Source organism: Pongo abelii, chromosome 9 (assembly GCF_028885655.2).
Source record: "Pongo abelii isolate AG06213 chromosome 9, NHGRI_mPonAbe1-v2.0_pri, whole genome shotgun sequence".
Taxonomy (NCBI): domain Eukaryota; kingdom Metazoa; phylum Chordata; class Mammalia; order Primates; family Hominidae; genus Pongo; species Pongo abelii.
The window spans coordinates 85,698,973-85,717,463 of record NC_071994.2 but is presented as its reverse complement, the minus strand read 5'-3'; the positions used below and the strand labels follow the sequence as shown (position 1 = coordinate 85,717,463).

At 37.8% G+C, this 18,491-nt stretch overlaps 1 protein-coding gene and 1 long non-coding RNA gene across 27 annotated transcripts in view; one reads left to right on the top strand and one right to left on the bottom strand.

Annotated features, from left to right (window-relative positions):
• Nucleotides 1-18,491, bottom strand: part of LOC129048943 (uncharacterized) — a 153,348-nt gene that overhangs the window by 59,404 nt on the left and 75,453 nt on the right. The gene's annotated exons all lie outside the window — the stretch shown is intronic.
• Nucleotides 1-18,491, top strand: part of DLG2 (discs large MAGUK scaffold protein 2) — a 2,173,778-nt gene that overhangs the window by 2,090,559 nt on the left and 64,728 nt on the right. For all 25 annotated transcript variants that reach the window (XR_008511650.1, XM_024254994.3, XM_024254993.3 and 22 more), the window contains one exon: nucleotides 5,047-5,122. Coding sequence is in view for 24 of the 25 variants with exons in the window: in XM_024254994.3 (XP_024110762.1) it covers nucleotides 5,047-5,122 (76 nt within the window). In the remaining variant the exon portion in view is untranslated. The remainder of the gene's footprint in view (nucleotides 1-5,046; nucleotides 5,123-18,491) is intronic.

The following is an 18,491-nucleotide window of genomic DNA, read 5'->3' as shown; positions in this document are numbered from 1 at the left end:
TCTTTTTTTTTTTTTTTTTTGAGATGGAGTCTCACTTTCATTGCCCAGGCTGGAGTACAATCCCAACTCATTGCAACCTCCACCTCCCGGGTTCAAGCTATTCTCCTGCCTCAGCCTCCTGAGTAGCTGGGATTACAGATGCCCGCCACCATGCCCAGCTAATTTTTGTATTTTTAGGAGAGACGAGATTTCACCATATTGGCCAGGCTGGTCTCAAACTCTTGGCCTCTGGTGATCCGCCCGCCTCAGCCTCCCAAAATGCTGGGATTACAGGCATAAGCCACCACGCCTGGCTGTCCCATGCTCTCTTAAGCCAAAGAGATTATTCATTGTTCCCTAGTGACTGGTCACTTGGGCTCTCAGATGGCAGCATATGGCTGGCATTATATAAGAGTTTACTCACCTAGCTTTCACAGCAAGCCTGTGGCCACTAATGTGAGTGACATTCTAATTCTCCCTCCAACAGGACCTGTGGAGCACAGGGATAGGAACTCCCAGGGACAAATGATGTTCCCACTGCCCAGTGCTCCAAGCCTGACCCAATTATGGGTTTGGCCAGAACCTAAAAATACCAGATGGGAGAGAGGGAGAGGGAGACAGTTGGGCTTATTAAAGCATGGCCATTTGGTGCTCTCTGGAGATGTGAAATGTCAGAATTGATTGCTCAAATTTTGCCATTCCATTTATGTTTTTGGTATTTTGGTCAGTGATGAGACTTGGACAGGGAGGATTATTTCTGCTCAAACAATCTAATTAATTGCTTGAGTCTAAGTGTGAGTAGGGAAGGAAGGCAGTTGTTGTCATTGAGATTTGTTCTGTCTCTTCAGGTGGTCCACAATTTCTTTAGGTGAAAGCCTTTGGACCTTAATATTTACTAGCCAAAGAAGTCTTACTCAGTAAAACAATAAGAAAAAGTGATGCTAGACTTTTACCTAGATTCTTACCAAGAAAGTAAGTTGTGAAATGGAAAATCACTTTTTATGGGAAAAACTGGTTGTTCAGCAATTCACTTAAACTCCCTGACCTAATTGTTTTCACAATTAGGTAAAGAACTAGTAGCCCCCTTGAGAGTTCATTTATTTACTCATTCAACAAAGGCTCATTAAGCATCTACTATGTACCCAGCTCATGTCAAGCCCTGGATTATAGACATTATAGGTGAAGTGCTTAGCACAGTTTCTAACACTTAGTGTACATTCCAATAATAGCTGTTTTCCATTTTTCAAAATTTGAGCTTTTGTTGCCAGAAAAAAAAAAAAACATTATTTAGAGCCCTATTTTCCAGACTTAACTCTCATTTCAACAGTAAACCATTCACATGCATCCCAGAAAGAGCTAGGAGAGAGGAAAGGGCTGAGGCAGATGAGGAAGATAAGCCACAGACATAGCCTCCCTCTCAAGGAAAGAGGTTTGCAGAGAACCCCAAGAGGCAGTACTGCAAGCCTCTGTGATGGGAATGCACTATTAGGGTTGCTGGTGTGCTGAGGAGACGGATCAACCTAAATAGGGATTTAACTAAGCAGATTTCCGTGCTTAAAGTAAATTTATTCTGAATTTTGAGGTCAACTTCTTGTGGTATGCTACTAACTCAATGATTGTATGTTTAAATTTGGTTGTGGTTTATTTAATAATTAATAATATTCATAGCATTCAGGACATTAGGGAGATGGGGATGCAAGGGTACATTGGTTATCATTTGTGAAAACTTCAGCCCAGACTTCTAAGGATAGGTATGTGCCTTCAAACTGTGGAAGCTGCATCCAAAAATCTCACGTTTGTTGAGAATTTGGATAATGCAGGCTTGGGAGGTACCTGAATGCTGTTTCCCAAACTGAGTGGCTATGGACAGACACTGAAGTTAGCTGTCAGAGAATGTATGTTCAGGCTCTGTTTCTACCACTTTCTGATCTGGCAAGCTTCAAGTCTCAGTTTCTTCAGTTATAAAATGAGATTAATAATACCTAAATCCTTAGGTTGTTGTGGGGACCAAATGAGATGATGTAAATGTGAAGGAACTTAATTAATAATTATATGTTGCAACTTCAGCAGCCACTTATGTTATTATTAATGTAACTTTCAACCCAAATAGGAAGCAAAGCTTTTCAACTTCCTTCATGAGTGAACTGGAAGTATATGACCTCCATATGGCTTCAGTTTTTTTTTTTTTTTTTTACTTTCTCTATTACCTGTTTGAAGTTTAATAATAAACTATAGCAAATGGTAGGTGAGTGTATGTGAGTGTGTCTGTGTGTGTATCTGGCTGACTTAATATTCTTTGCAACCTTTTTAAGATTTAAGGGATGAACCATTAAAATCTTCCTGACAGAGACATTTCTCAAGAAAATTGAAAAGGATAAACATAGAAATGGGGTTGGGGTGCAGGGCAGGGGACATTATTAGAATGCTCTGTCCAAACAGTTCTGAGAGTTGAATACTGAGTTCCTCCTGATGTTATGTATGTTTGGAACCTGTGTGAGTTCTGTGGGTTTATGCAGAATTTATTTGCATACCCTGATCAAATAACCATGTATTCTCTGCATACTATAGTCATTTTGGCATCATTGAATGATTCCAAAGCATTGACTATAGCCCAGTTAATGCAAAGAAGCTGAAATAAAGTTAGGGCTATAACAACAGTTTTAGAAGAATACAAAGAGATGAATATAAATTATCATTTGCACTTGGATTAAAATCGAGAAAAGGTGATGAAGTGGTGAAGCTCAAAGGAGGCATTTTATCAGTGAGCATTTTCCATTTGGCAGCTTATCTTATCTGAAATCTATCTTGCTTTCTCCCCAACTGTTGTATGCCTGGTGCAAGTAGAAACTCTTGGTGGAACACATTGTTTTACTTATTATTTATTTATTTATATTTATTTATTTTTGGGGGAGACGAAGTCTCGCTCTGTCGCCCAGGCGAGAGTGCAATGGCATGATCTAGGCTCACTGCAACCTCCACCTCCCGGGTTCAAGTGACTCTCCTGCCTCAGCCTCCCAAGTAGCTGGGATTACAGGTGTCTGCCAACACACCCGGTTAATTTTTGGTTTTGTATTTTTAGTAGAAACAGGGTTTTACCCTGTTGGCCAGGCGGGTCTTGAGCTCCTGACCTCAAGTGATCCACACCCACCTCAGCCTCCCAAAGTGCTGGGATTACAGGCATGAGCCACAGCACCCGGCCTCACATTGTTTTAATATATTACGTTAGATTTGAAAAATTTTGTTCAGCTGTTTCCACTCAGATATTCCACTCTCACACTGAAATAAATATATTCTGCAATTCCATTCTGTAGCTATAGAAACCCTGATCTTCACTGTGTTTCAGTTGGGAACACAAAAGAGCTCTCAGTTAGAAAGGAGTGTGCTGTTAATTATTGATCTATGAATAGCTTAGACTTCATAAACCATTAAGTTTCTCTAGGTTCGGGTTTTTTCTTTCTCTTTTTTCCCCCACATCTTTGAATTTAAAGCTAGCAATATTTAAACAAGAAGTCATGTTAAAACAATGGAATGAATATTATTTTTGCTAGACAATTATTTATTGAGTACTTGCTATAAAACACCATCAAGTGATAAGTGGGCTTGTACCTTAAGGTACATACAACCCTGTATATGCAGTGCAAATGTAAGTAAACACAAGGAAATCAAGAGGTAATGCTGACATGGAGACTGTTCCAGTTAGAAAGGAGCAATCATGTCTAACTGGAGGGGCTCAGAAGAATCAGGGAAATATTTAGATTATTTTCCTCTTTTTCAACACTGGCCTTCAAACAGGCATGAGTCCAACCAATTTTATTTTCCTAATATGTCTCAAGCCTTTCCCTCTTCTCCACCCCACTATCATTTCTCATTATTTCTCGCCTGGACTGTGGCAACAGCTTCTAAATAGGCCCCCAGCTTCCTCCTGCTCCTTCCCTCCTTCTGTCTATCTTCCACCTCGACCAGGGTTGTTTATTTAAAAGCTGATCTGATTTTATCACTTCACTGCTTTATATCCTCTAAGAACTTATGATGATTCCCAAGGAAAAAACTAAAGTCCTTAATGTGGATGGATACCCATTATAAGGAGTCTGTCACCTCGCTAGCCTCACTGCCCCATCCTGTATATTCCCTATGTACCCTGTACTAGAATCTTTCTGCAATCTTGTAGCTCACTCATATCTTCAGGTTGAGGCATGTGTTGTTCCTTCTGTGAAAAATCCCCCTGAAATTTCCCTTCTGACAAACTGTTTCTAATCCTTCAATCTCAGATAAATTGACATTTCCTCCAAGAAGCCCACCCTAATGCTTTCTACTCCTCCTTTGCACCCTCCCAGTGAGATAGGTGCTCCCACATTGATATCAGCCATCTCGTTCTACAGCATTTTCTGTGTTTGTTTACACCACCGTTCTTGCCAAAAGAACATTGCTAAGAATTCATTGCAGTCATGCTTTTAGAATATTTTTTCTTTGTTCCCCAGCTCCTTGCTTGATACATGGTAGGCAGTCAATAAGTGTTTAATGAATAAATGAAGTAGCAGGAAAACAATGAATCTGCGGAGATGACAGAAGGACATTGGGAAAAAGGAAAGCTCAGATTATATATAACATGTTTGGTTAAAAAGTGAAGCTAAATACACTAGTGTTCTTAAGGGGAAGAGAAGGGAAAACAAAGAAGAAAAGGGGAGGAGAGAAGAGGAGAGGGGAGGAAAAGCTTGTTTAGTCTCCAATATAGGTGTTCATCTTTATGGACTGAGATTTCTTGAAATAGATTTTGATTTAATTATGTAAGCATTTAAATAACAAATATTATTTTTTCTACCTCTCTGTTGCTTACAAATACCATGACGTGACTCTCAGTATACGTATCGGAGTAATTTCAAGGGACGTGTTAGAAACTTAGAGACTTTGTACCAAGATTTTTTATATGGAACAAAGGAAGAGAAATATTTTAGAACACATTTTATTTGAGCTGCAAGGATAGGAGGAAAAAATGTTCTTCACTTAATATGGAACTTAGTCATAAATGCCTTGTCATGTGAGAGAGTCTTTATTCTCAATTTGCTTTAGGGTGGAAAGAAAGGAACGTGCCCGATTGAAGACAGTGAAGTTTAATGCCAAACCTGGAGTGATTGATTCGAAAGGGGTAAGTACAAAATGATGGAAACATCAAGTTCTCTCAGTTGCCATGGATTTAACTATAATTAACACATTTAGGCTTTCAGTAGCAAACAAATTATGAAGGTACCAGGCAGTAGAGCACTGTTATAAATATATTGCTGAAGTTAATAATGTCATTTCTGATTAAATGAATTTATGATAAATATATTTAAACACTGGGAGTAAAGCTGCAAGTGGTTAGCAGAAGCAGTGTGTTGATGAAGGTGATGTAATGACTACGATGAAGAAGAACAAGATAGTTTAGGTGGTTTTTGTTTCTTTAAGTTTTTTCCTTTTAAATTAATGTTCTAAAAGGATGGATTTTATAAAAAGTATCTGCTCATCAGAAAATATATCTAGTCTGTTTCACATTATGAAGCTAAGACAGTAGTCATAGAAACATGGATTATCTAATGAATACACGGATTGTTGTGACAGACATAGAAGAGAATTAATAACTAAAATTTAGCCATCAAAATTAGACTATTTACTCACATATACATATGTATGTGTTTTTAAAATAATAGCTTTATAAGATAAAATTTGCATACAATGTAACTCAACCACTTAAAAAATACAATCCAGTGGTTTTTAGTGTATTTAGAATTATTCAGCCATCACCACAATCAATTTTAGAGCATTTCATGACTCCATAAAGAAACGCTATATGCATTGACAGTCACCTCCCACTTCCCCATCCTCCCACCCCAACATAGGCAACCACTAATCTACTTTTTGTCCCTATGGATTCGCCTATCCTGGTTATTTTATATAAATGAAATTATACACCATGTGGTCTTTTGTGGCTTTTTTTTTCACTTACATTATGTTTTCAAGACGCGTTTGTGTTGTAGAATGTGTAAGTACTTCATTTCTTCTTATTGCCAAATAATATTCCATTGTATGGATATGCCACATTTAATCTGTTCATTTATCAGTTGATGGACATTTCAATTGTTTCCAATTTTTAGTTATTATGGATTATGCTGCTATGAGCATTTGTGTACAAACTTTTCTGTGACATATGTTTTTATTTCCATTGGCTGTATGCCTAGGAGTGAGATTGTTGGGTCATATAGTAACTCTATGCTTAACATTTTGAGGAACTGACAGGCTGTTTTCCAAAGTGGTTGCACCATTTTACATTTCTATAATGCATGAGGGTCCCAATTTCTCCACATCCTTGTTATTATATGTCTTTCTGATTACAGCCATCTTAGTTGGTACGAAGCGGTATCTCATTGTGGTTTTGATTTTGGTTTCTTTAATGACTGTTGATATTGAGCATATTTTCATGTGCTGATTGGCCATTTGTATATATTATTTGGAGAAATGTTTATTGAGATCCTTTGCCCATTTTTAAATTGGGTTGTCTTGTTATTGTTGAGTTGCAGAAGTTCGTTGTATAGTTGGGTTATTAATCCTTTATGAGATATATATGCTTTGCAATATTTTGTCCCACTCTATGGGTTGTCTTCATTTTCTTGATAGTGTTCTTTGTACACAAAAGGTTCTAATTTTGGTGAAGTCCAATGTGTGTATTTTTTCTTTTGTTATTTTTGCTTTTGGTGTCATCGCTGAGAAACCATTGCCTAATGAAAGTCATGAAGATTTATATCATATTTTCTTCTAAGAGTTTTATAATTTTAGCTCTTACATTTAGGTGGTTGATCCATGTTGAGTTAGTATTTGTACGTTGTATGAGTTAGGGTTCTGATTTCATTCTTTTGCATATGAATTGTCTCCTTAATTTCATTTTTGGATTCTTCATTGCAAATATACATAAATATAATTATTTAAATACCAATCTTATATCCTGCAACCTTGCTAAAGCCACAGTTTTTTAGTGAATTCCTCAGGGTTTTCTATATACAAGATATACATACAAAAAGAGAGTTTTGCTTCTTTCCTTCAAATATGGATGCCTTTTTTCCTTGCTTAATTGACCAGCTAGAACCTTCAGTATAATGTTAGAAATGGCAAGAGCAGACGTTTTTGTCTTGTTCCTGACATTAACAGAAATGCATTCAGTCTTTCGCCATGAAGTGTGATGTTAGCTGTGGCTTATACAGCCTTTTAAATCTATTCTTTGAAGAGATAATACTGTATCTTATTGCTGTGTTGTAAAATAACTTTCCCATCTTCTCTCTTCCTGTTCTCTTTTTCTTCATATCCTTTCTTTCATATTTCTATCCTAACAACTGTAGCTTGTGAATATCATACAGAATCACAAGTTATGGTCAATTGCTGTCACCATGAAAAACAAGGAAAAAAAAAGCTATCATTTCTCAGGGATTTTGAGGCCCGAATCATAGCACTGCCCTTTCTATTTCTAGAATCATAAGGGAGCCCAGTCATTGACATAATAATTTACCCTCCCCTAAAATATTCAAATGAAATTAAAATTTATTGAAACATAGGATGTCATTCTACATAGAAGTGAGGGTATGTGACATCATGACATAAAGTCCTTTCGAACAAATACTACTTGTATACAAAAGGTAGGATTTTTTTTCCATGATTCCTGGTGAGAATTTAAGGATAGACCTCCTATTTGTTTGAGATAGATGGATAGATAGATAGATAGACAGTCAGACAGATAGAGTTGGATATATGTGAGAGGATTTTTATTGAATACCTACCATGTGCCAGCAACAGGACTGGAACTTTAGAAGGACACAAAGTCTAACATGGGCCCCTTTCCGCAAGAGCTCCTAACATCAGTGAGAGGCCAGATGTCTTTTCAGTAAGGCTGAAATATATATGATGTGCTTTCTAATTATACATGTTAAACACCATTAGGTATTTGCCAATTAATAGGTTGTAAATTATAGGACTTGGCTATTGAAAGAAAGGAGTAATCATCTGGGAAGGGAAGCCCTGAATGGAAAATCAGGAGGGTCAATAACCTGGGTTCTGGTTTCAGCTCACTACTAAGTCACTGTTGTTCTTTGGGCCTTATTATCAAAACAAAACCTTTAAACTACATCAAGGATGTCAAACAAGTTTCATCTCCTATGTAGACTAATGGATTGATAGTTTATATCTGGAGTATTGTTTTGAAAAAGGATTCTGAGGCCATAAATGATCTCAGAAGAAAAAAAGAGTGCCATGATTGAGTCATCTCTAGCACAACATTGGGAATTATTCTCTATTTGCAGTTACTGGATTCAATGATTTTTTAAGGTGCCTTACATTAGTAACTCTCCATAAGATTTACTCATGCATTAATTGGTAATAAATCAAAGTTTTTCAAATCTTTATGAGAAAATACATCAATAAGAAGACTTGTCCAGAAGTAGAAAGCAAAGAACCATTAACAAGAGATAAAATGCACTGAGGAAAGGAGAGAACAACTATGTGGAGAGTTGGGAAAGCTGGGTCAGGAGATGCCACTCACTTTGAACTAAAGGCAAGGACTACAGGAATAAGTCATTGATGCAGAGGCCTCATTCTCTGGGACCTTGGGATAAATTCAGCATAAAGTGAGGAGGAAAATTGTCTGGAATGAGAAGGATAATAGGGTGTTTTAAATAACCTTATCATTAGCTGGCATTTTCAGAGCATTGTGAAATGTCCTGAGGAGCCCAGAGTGAAAGCCAAGGTTACTGCCCTGGAGGAGCTTAGATTAAATTAGTATCTGTGAAAGAAGGCTGTGACAAGAGCCTTATTAGTAGTATGTACCCGAGCTATAAGAATTTAAATTAAAGGTCACAGGAATAACCAGAGAGCACTTTATAGGTGAACTTGGACTTTAATGTGACTGTCAGTGCTTGAGTTACTTTTCCAGAACTCTTCATTGATTGCAATAACACTGAGTGCTGCAAAACACCAGGCAGGCTCAAAAAGAGAAATATAAGCAGGCAAACAATGATAATACAGCATCACTAATGTTTTCCATAAATTTAGGGAATGAACAGTCTTTATTTTAAAAATCAGGAGCCTGAGCCTCAGGAGGATTAACTAGCTTGCCTAAGATCACACAGTTAGTAGGTGCAAGCATCAGGTTGAGATCATTTTGACAACAGAAGCCTGCCCTTTCCAATACTCCACACTATACCTGATTCTGTTGAAGCCAGAGGAAGTAGAGCATTACAAATATGACTTAGGTAAAAGAGAAGGCTTCAAAGAGGCAATATTTGAATGAGATCTTAAATTTTCAGTAGGAGTTTGCCACATACATAGGAAAAAGCATGAACATGATAGTGGAAATTGCAGACATGTTGGAATAGGGTTAAGCAAGTAAAGGACACCAGTGTGCAAAGGTCATGGTGGGAATTGTAGCAAATGAGGTTGACAAAGAAGGTCAGAAAGGCCAGAAAGCTTGTATGGAAGGCCTGGCTATGAGGTTAGAAGCTTACTGGATTTTGAAAGTATACATGAAGAAATCTGAGGTTCTTCATTTGAAAGTGCTCATCTGCTACAAATGAAATACCCAGGATTTCTATCCACTCTGTGTACCTTTACAAAGTCTACGTCTACACATGCAAAGAAAAGTGGGCTATTGTGTCAGTAGCCTAGATAAGTCCAACCTATGCAGATCCCTAAACTTCAAACAGCCATCTATTTGGATAGGTCTCCCTAAGACCCATCTCAGTGCCCCAGATAGCAACGCAATCAAGCTCCCCTGGGAAAGTCTATTAAATTTCTAATGAATCTCTAGTCAAACCAGCCTCTGGTGAAAACATAAGCACCCCTTAATTTCTTTTATTGTCCTTCTACCTTTTTTTAAATCAATTTCATCATTAACCAGCCATTCTGTTACTTACTGAGAGGTTTAGGAAATTGCATAATCTTCAGAATCAAGCTGTTCTGCAATGAAAAGTCAATGACTATTTAGTGATTTATGCTAAACTTCTTCAAGTCTATGACTTAAGAAAGGGAAATATATGTAAGAGAGAATATGAGAGAGCTATCAGTATCCTTACTATATGTCAGCAACATGCAATGTGTAAGTGTCTCTCTTATGTTGTAAACCCTTTCTAAAGTAAGGTATAGTATAAATAAATAAATAGTCCTATTTATCCTTGGGCTGGGACAGAACAGAGATGATAGTTGTTATTTGAAGTAATATGAGTATCCATTATAAAAACCCAGACAGTTTACATACACCTATCTTTTAAAAAAAAATTGTAGAGACAAGGTCTCTCTCTGTTGCCCAGGCTGGTCTCAAACTCTTGGGCTCAAGCAATCCTCCTGCCTTGGCCTCCCAAAGTGCTGGACTCCCACAATGCCCGGCATACATACATCTCTTAATCACCACAAGACTTCAAAGGAAGTCATTTATTTCCTCTTTATAGATTTAAAGAAACTGAGGTTTAGAGAGGTGAAGAAAAATACATGTCTGACTGATTCCGAAGTTCACAATCTGTTTACTATAGCATGCTTTCTTTTTTATTGACATCATGTAACACTTGTGCAATTTAAGAAAAATAAAGAAGTAAATTGAACTGGGTTTAGCTTTGTCAAAACCTAACTTGGGCCTAAACTTAAATCCTGAGGAGAAGCTGGTTTTCCTAGATGATGCACATCTTTCTGAAGGAGAACATTCTAAAGTGAGCTCAGAGCTACATACTTTCTCACTGTGGCCTGCTAAAATAAAATGAGGGAACAAGTCTTGGTGAATGACTTCATTCATTTATTTAATAAACCTTTATTAGATCCAATACAAGGCAGCTTGATAAGTAATGTGGAGGTGTAAAGATGAATAAATCATGGTCACTGTCCTGAGGGAGCAGGACTTCTGGGGGAGAGAATGAGTGTCTACAGGGAGGAAGTGATTAATACCAAAGGAGAAGGGCAGAAAACATGTTTTCAGTGCAGAAAATGAGATTCCAGCTTGAATTAGGGGGCACTGAAGGATAAGGAAAATAGGGACTGGAGTTAGGGGTAAGATACAGAATAAGTATGAAATAAAATATGATTCAATGAAATTACAAGGAACAATTTGTGAAGGAGAATGACAAGAATCAGAACTGGAAAGTTAGACCCAAGTCAGTTTTGATGCCTAAAATTTTCCAGGAAACTTCTACTTTATCCTGTAAGCAATAAAGAATTTTAAGGGTTGTGACCAACCAGACCAGGTTGATTTTCTCTGGGCTAATGCCCAGAAGGTACCTATATCATTGCCTATACATGCTGCATTATGAGGTCCTTCTAGGCAAAGATCTGAATCTACTCATCTTTATGCCCCAGCACCTAGCACGATGTCTACCTGAAACATACTAGCTACTCAATGCATAGAGCAAAGGGAATGGAATGTTCAGAAGTGGGTTTCTGAGAGATCAGTCTGGCAGCTGTGGGAAGGAAAGTTTGGAGGAGAGAGAGAGACTGACAGTAGGAAATGTTTGAGAAAGCTATTACAGTATTCTGTGTGTAAGATTCTGAAAACCTGAATTCAAAACAGTGGCAATAGGAAAGCAAAATAGGAAACCACTTCTAAAGAGATCAGAGAGGACTATCATCCTTGGACATTTGTCCCGATTGTTCCTAGTAATATTCTATTTCCTTTTCCAAAGCCTTACGCTCCTTTTAAGAAGAGATGTTGATTATGAGAGAGGGGATGGGGCAGAAGCTACAGTGATAGGTTGATAACAAACTCCCAAAATCAAACTGCAGCTGGCATTGAGAAATCTCATTTCTATTTCATAGATTCTTAGAACTTTCCATATGGCCATTGACTTAATTTACAAATGAAGAAACTGAGACTCATTTCTCTGGGACACACAAAGAGCTGGTAGCAGAGCCTGCTATTGTGTCACTTATCAAAAAATCAATGTGACAGTCAGTATTTCGTTAGCAAGATGGGAATTTTATTTGCTTCACCAGAGTGAGTTATGGGGATTGATTTTGTCACAGTTTCAAAGTGACATTTTGACAAAAGAAATGTCATTACTGCCCTCAAAAGAAAGCTCTTTAATGGAGCCGGTCTTGGAATGGCCAGAGCCAGGCAAAGATCTCAAATGTCCAGAGGTGATCTACAGATCCATGGAGGAGAGGTGGAAGGAGAGCCATACTGCTGCACTCCAGGGGGCATCAGGAAGGCAGGCTTTGCCCTCAAGGTGAATAAACTCAGAAGAGGCTACTCTTTGATGTCTTTGTTATTACTTTTCTTATTCCAAGCCTTCTAACACCTTCCTCACTGGTCTTCCTGGCTCACCTTTCCTCTCGGATTCTTTCCCTGTACTGCATGCAATGTGGTTTTAACCGGTCTTATATTTTTATATATAAAGAACAAAGATAGGCATATGTCCAGGGAATTTTGCAGCTTGAATAGCCCAACGTGGAAACACTTTCTAACTTCTTATATTTTCTTTTGAATGTGATAATCACATCTATCCAAACCTTGAGTTCCCTTGTCCACTGAGAACCACCTGAGCCAGCACACAGATAATTGTCTGATCAAGATGTGCTAGTGGCTTTTCTGAAAAATGGTTCTCAGAGGAAACCCCAGTCAAGTCTCCCTGTCTGAGACATGTTAAGGCGTGTCCTATGTAAACCCTGAAAGCCGATGGAACTCAAGGAATATTTTGGGATGAAAAAGTTCATATTATTTTATGTATTTCTCATAGTCTATTTATTTGTCTCAAGTTGCTGATGACGAAACTGCTTTTCTGTGGAATGGCATGGAGAATAAACTACATTCCTTATGTATTTTTGTGCACATGCATTTCTGCCACTTGGGTCCAAAAAGCACTGCCATTGAAACTGTCAAGTTAATCTGCAACCTTATATACAAAATGTATTATAATTTATAACTGAAAAATCTGTTCACAGTGCACACACACACACACATAATCATGTTTACAATATATTTTAGTTTCTAAAAGAGATATCATTCAAAATGAGCCTTGAAGAATCAGTAAAATCTAATCAGGTGTAAAAAGATGAAAAGAGTGTTGTTGGCAGAAATCAGGAAACAGCCCAGTGTGCTCAGGGAAGCCAAGGAAGCTTAATATTACTTAAGTGCAAAGCATAAGTACAAAACTTCAGGTGTCCAGAGATAACACAGAGAAGTTGGAAACCAGGTCATGAAGGTCCTCCATCTTGAGGGCAGTGGAAAGCTTTGGGAGGAATTCAGTAGAGGTTAGATTAGAGTTTAGCAGATCACTTTGCTGTGGTGTGAAATAAATTTCTGGAGGGAGGCAGCCCCAGAGGGCAGGGATCCATTTCAATAATTCAGGTAAGGCATGGAAAAGACCTGACCCAGGACCATAGAGTAGCTGTGGAGAGAAGAAACCAGAAAATTTTCAGCAGGAAAAAAAAAAAAAAAAAAAAAAAAAAGCGTATCCTACAGCATCTACATCAGAATCAGCTGAGGTGCTTATTAAAAATGGAGGTGACCAGGCTCAACCCCTGTCCTGCAGGATCAGAATCTCTGGGGATGAGGGCAGGAAAGCTGCATTTTAACAAGCTCCCGAGAGATTTTGTTAGGCATGCTACTAATTTGAGATACACAGGCACAGTGGAAAAGTTTGGAATCAGATGGAATAACCAATTCCTATCAATTATCATAACTTATCTAAGCCTAATATGTGAAAATAGAAATCATATTAAAAGATACAATATATGTGAAATGCTGAGAAATATTAGTCTATCTTTTGCCCACCCCTACCCACTAGCACATACCTCTTAAACTCTCACCTTTATAAGGCTAGAATGAGCAACTTCCTAACAGTACTCTTTTCTTTAGATTCCAAATCTCCTTTTGCACAGAGGAAGAAGGGAGAGTTGCCAAAACTGCCCTGCGTGCATTTGCATAAGGTGTTTTTGACCTTGTGCTCGTTTAGTTGGGGAGAGAAGTTACCACTGGCTGACTCTAATGGGCAGGAAGATGGAGCTTGGCAGCAGAACTGATTTCTAAACCCCACCCCCTGCCCCTGCCATTGGATGCAAATCCAGATGGTTTCTGAGTTCTCTGCTATCTTGTGTAGCTACCTATAGGAATTTCCAGAAGAACACACTTGATCAGTGCTTATTGCTTTGGAGAACCATTGCATCTCATTTAGGATAGCAGTTACTCTGAACATCTGTAGATTTGTTATTTTCTACATATTATTTTTATAACCATTGCTCATTTGCTCCTAACAGTAACCCTGTGAGGTAAATATTATAAATATGCTGGTTTTGCAGACAAGAAAACTGAAGTTTAGAAAGGATGGATAAATTACCCAAGCTCCTACAGCTAGTAAGTGGCAGAGCTGGGCCCTGCATGATATGCTGTTATTGTGCAAGCAAATCAAAATAATTGATTCTTTAGAAGATTTTTACATATGAACTAATTCCAGATGTTATTAGCATAGCTAATTCTATCCATTCAAGCAGTGATGGTAAGACTAAAGTAATATAAATAGGAGTTGTATAATATGTGGTTATATAATATAAATAACAAGTGTAGTTTTATCAGATAACACTGAGCTTTTGTTAAATCTTCTTTTAATCATTAATTCAAGGTAAGTATTATTCAAAAAATTTAGCTCAACCCATTTCTACTTTGGGAATTACTAAAGAATAAATTCTGATTCACTATAGGACTTCCTTTCATCTGACTCTGTAGTAACAGGCCTACAGTCATACCTTTGAGCTTGCAGATTTCACTTTGCAAAAGTTTTTAACTATCTCAAAGCTAAAACATCAACACTGAAAGATAAAGATGCAGAAGTGAATGTCCAGTCATCTGACTTGCTCAGTATGGTAATTATTGCCAGACTCTTAGCAAGTAAAAATAGTATATCTTGCCTCTTAACTATACATTGTTATACATTGTGTTTATATGTGGGTAAAAAGGTTTTATTAAAAAATAACAGCACATGTAATATCTGAAAAGAGTTTCAGCAACAGCTTCCAATATGTTCTTAATATTTATAAAAACACCTAATTACCTTGCCTTTTGATTAAAAAAAAGGGGGGACTCTAAAATTAGACTATCCTATTCTTAACTTTTCTGACTATATGACCTGGAGCAAATAGCTTCTCTGAGATGTGATTTTTCAACTATAATAATAAACTCTGGAGAATAGATAGCAAGTTCCTTGAAGGCCAGGGCTATGACTTACTTAAGGCCTAAAATAGTTCATGGCACTCAACCAGTAAGTATTGAATTAAATAATGTGAGAAGAAAGAACATGGTGTATTAGGAGAAAAATCATGTAAATTAGAAGGCACAGATCACTTTTTTTTTTTTTTTTTTTTTTTGCTACAGCTTGTGAATGCAGAAACAAATAATTTATTGTTGCCTTTAGAGGAAGTTTCTCTTGATCTGAGTGTTACTTCCTTTTATTTCAATAAATAGGTTTTGAGTTTCCTGTATGCACTGGATACTGCTCTGGCCACTGGGTGGAGACATAGATGAATAAGACCCCACTTCTGCCATCCCAAGACTTTCTTTTTGGTACACACCACACATACATATACACACAGCTATAGCATAAGGCAAAAAAAAGTTTAGCAAAACATGAATAGAGTCTTAATGGGTATTCAAATGGGAGGGAGAGCCTACTCCATGTGAGAGCAATTAAGAAAGGGTTCCAAGAAAAGGTAGCATTTTAGCTAAGTCTATGAGGAGTTTAGTGCACTTTAACACTTAGAAAACAGCAGGAGCAAAAGTAAACGAATAGAGGGTATCTGGTGACCAGCGAGTATTCCATTCAATGGGCGCACACAATGGGGCAGTGATAAGGTTGTAAACGTAGCTTGAGGCCCAGTAACAGAGGGCATTAAGTATTCCTTTAAAATTTTTGAAGAGGCTATTCTTTGGGTACTGGGGAGTCCTTCAAGGTTATTGGATGGAGGAGTGACAGGCTGTGTTTGTGAATAAAGAGGTTGACTGTTGCTGGGAGGATGGAGGGTGGGGACTTGGGAGTGACTGGAGTAGGGAGACACCTAGGGAAGGACGTTGGGATGACTCGGGAGAAATCATAGAGCCTACATCCTAGGAATTGAAGGGAGCCCACAGATGACAATGGCATGTAGGGGAGACTGCTAAAAATGTCATTCATGAACATGTGGGGGATCCTGAATAGGATGAGTTACCAGTTGATAGAGAAGGGGTAAAAAGTGAATGGTGCAAAGTAACTGCCCACTAGGAAGACAGTGGAAGGGAGAATAAACTTGGCAGAGCCCAGACTAGAAATTAAAATTGTATGTATGCTTTTAAATCTATCCTCTAGCAGGCAGCTCACCAACACCTTACTCCAACACATTTGCCTTACCTGGCAAATCAAGTCTGCAGCATTAAGTAATTGCTATGTGTTATCAGAAATCAATGGCAGTTTATACATGATACTGGAATAACCACCAAATTAAACTGAAAACCAACCCAGGTCAGAATAAAAAAAATTGTCACTAAAATAAACTTTTTAAAATTGAAACTAATTTTAGATTGATTGCCAGGTTAAAACCAGAAAGCTGGCTGTGATAAATCTACTTCTCCCCCAGGACTAAAATTCTTTGTGGATACTGGAAAATAAGTCCTTGTATTTGCAAAGCACTTTTGTACCTTACCCATTTGATAAATAAAGAGGCAGGGTCAGAGGAAATAAGTGACCTGTCTGCAGTCACACAGCCAGACACTGTTCTTTGGAGGTCCATGAATATTTATTTAGTATACAGTTTCATTTAATTTGTGAAGGTTTACAAGACGTCTTTCATGTTCAGCACTGTTCTAGGGCCTGGGGGAAAACAAGGACGCCTGAGCCTTTGTCCATGCTCTTGGCAAACATTAAATAGTCTGGCAAACATTTGGATTTCCTTTAAAGTTGGCAGTCTCGATACATGATCTGTTCTTCTTAGGCAGTCAACAAACTTAGTACTGCCATCCCAGCTATGCCACTGGCCGTGTCATCTGAGACAGACCAGTTACTCCTCTGTAAAGTGGGACAAGTAAGAGGGGTAAACTTACCTCATTAAGATGCAAGCTACACAAGAGTCATAGCATGAAGGTTATTGAGTCAAATCAAAAGTATACCTCTCAAGAAAAACATCCACATGTAGCCCACTCTGTCTGTCTGTCTGTCTGTCTGTCTCTCTGTCTGTCTGTCTGTCTATCTATTTATCTATCTATCTATCCATCCATCTACCTACCTACCTACCTACCTACCTGGCTGTCTGTCTGTCTGTCTTTCTATCTACCTACCTACCTACTTACCTACCTAGCTAGCTAGCTATCTTTCTATCTATCTATGACAACACAGTAAGCACCATGAATCTGCCACCTAATGTGAAAGCATGAAGCAATGAAAGGTATATCATGACTAAGGATTATGATTTGTCCCTTTCTGTGCACTTGAAATCCTTGTAAGAGAAAAAGAGAAAAATAATTTCCATGACTCCAGGGCTATTGGTATACATAGGCAACAATGGGGAAGCTATGAGAAACATCTTTTATTTGTTAGTAGTGATAACCATAATGCAGTTTCCATTCATTCACAGAGTTCTGAGAAATCTGAGTGACACAACTACAAAGTGAGAACTTTTCCAATGACTGTCTCAAATTTATTACAAGCACTTGTCAGTATAAGTGAAAGCCTATCTCACTTGAAAAGAAGTAAAAGTTTTGCAGATATGCCATTCGCCTTTTATGTTTTGACAACTTCATGAACATTTGTAAAGATTTTACTAACACTTCCTGTTTGAACACTCTTGATGTGGTGGATTTTCCTGGAAGGCCCTAAGAAGCCACCATTTCACTCTGTAATTGACTTGTGCTCAGCTGCCCAAAGAATTAATACCATAATGAATTTGGGGCATGAGGTAAATGTGAATGACAAACCTGGTCACTCCTTATTCATGGAGAAGGGTTCTGTGAACACCTCCCAAGTCTGCTGGCTCTTGGTGAAGTGGAGTCTAAGCCCAAACGACAGTCAGAAAAAGACACATATGAATCTATGATTGCCAATGAATGAAATGATTGCTTTGTTGCAGGTAAAAGCTCCCCATCACCCAGCTCATCCCATGAGCTGCCTGGACTTCTGTGTTTATGCCCTTCTCAGTAATAGGCAAAGCTCACATTTGGCAATAAAGAATTTGACTTTGATTAGTATTTTTTAAATGTGATAACAATACAATTGATTTTTTTGAAGATTACATGTAAGCCAGGTGTTTTTGCTAAATAGAACAATTTCTCTCGTTAAATCTTCACAAGAATCCCATGAGGTGAAGAATATAGGGTCCCCTTTTAAAGAAAATAATATTTCTGGGCACCCATGCCCCCATGTGTTGACTAAATGTTTTTATAATGATGTTACCTAAATATATAAAAAACACAAAATTAGGGGTGAATACCTTATAGCTCTTATATCATCTATCATGTTCAAATAAATTTACAAATTAAACACCATATATGTAATATTGGTATA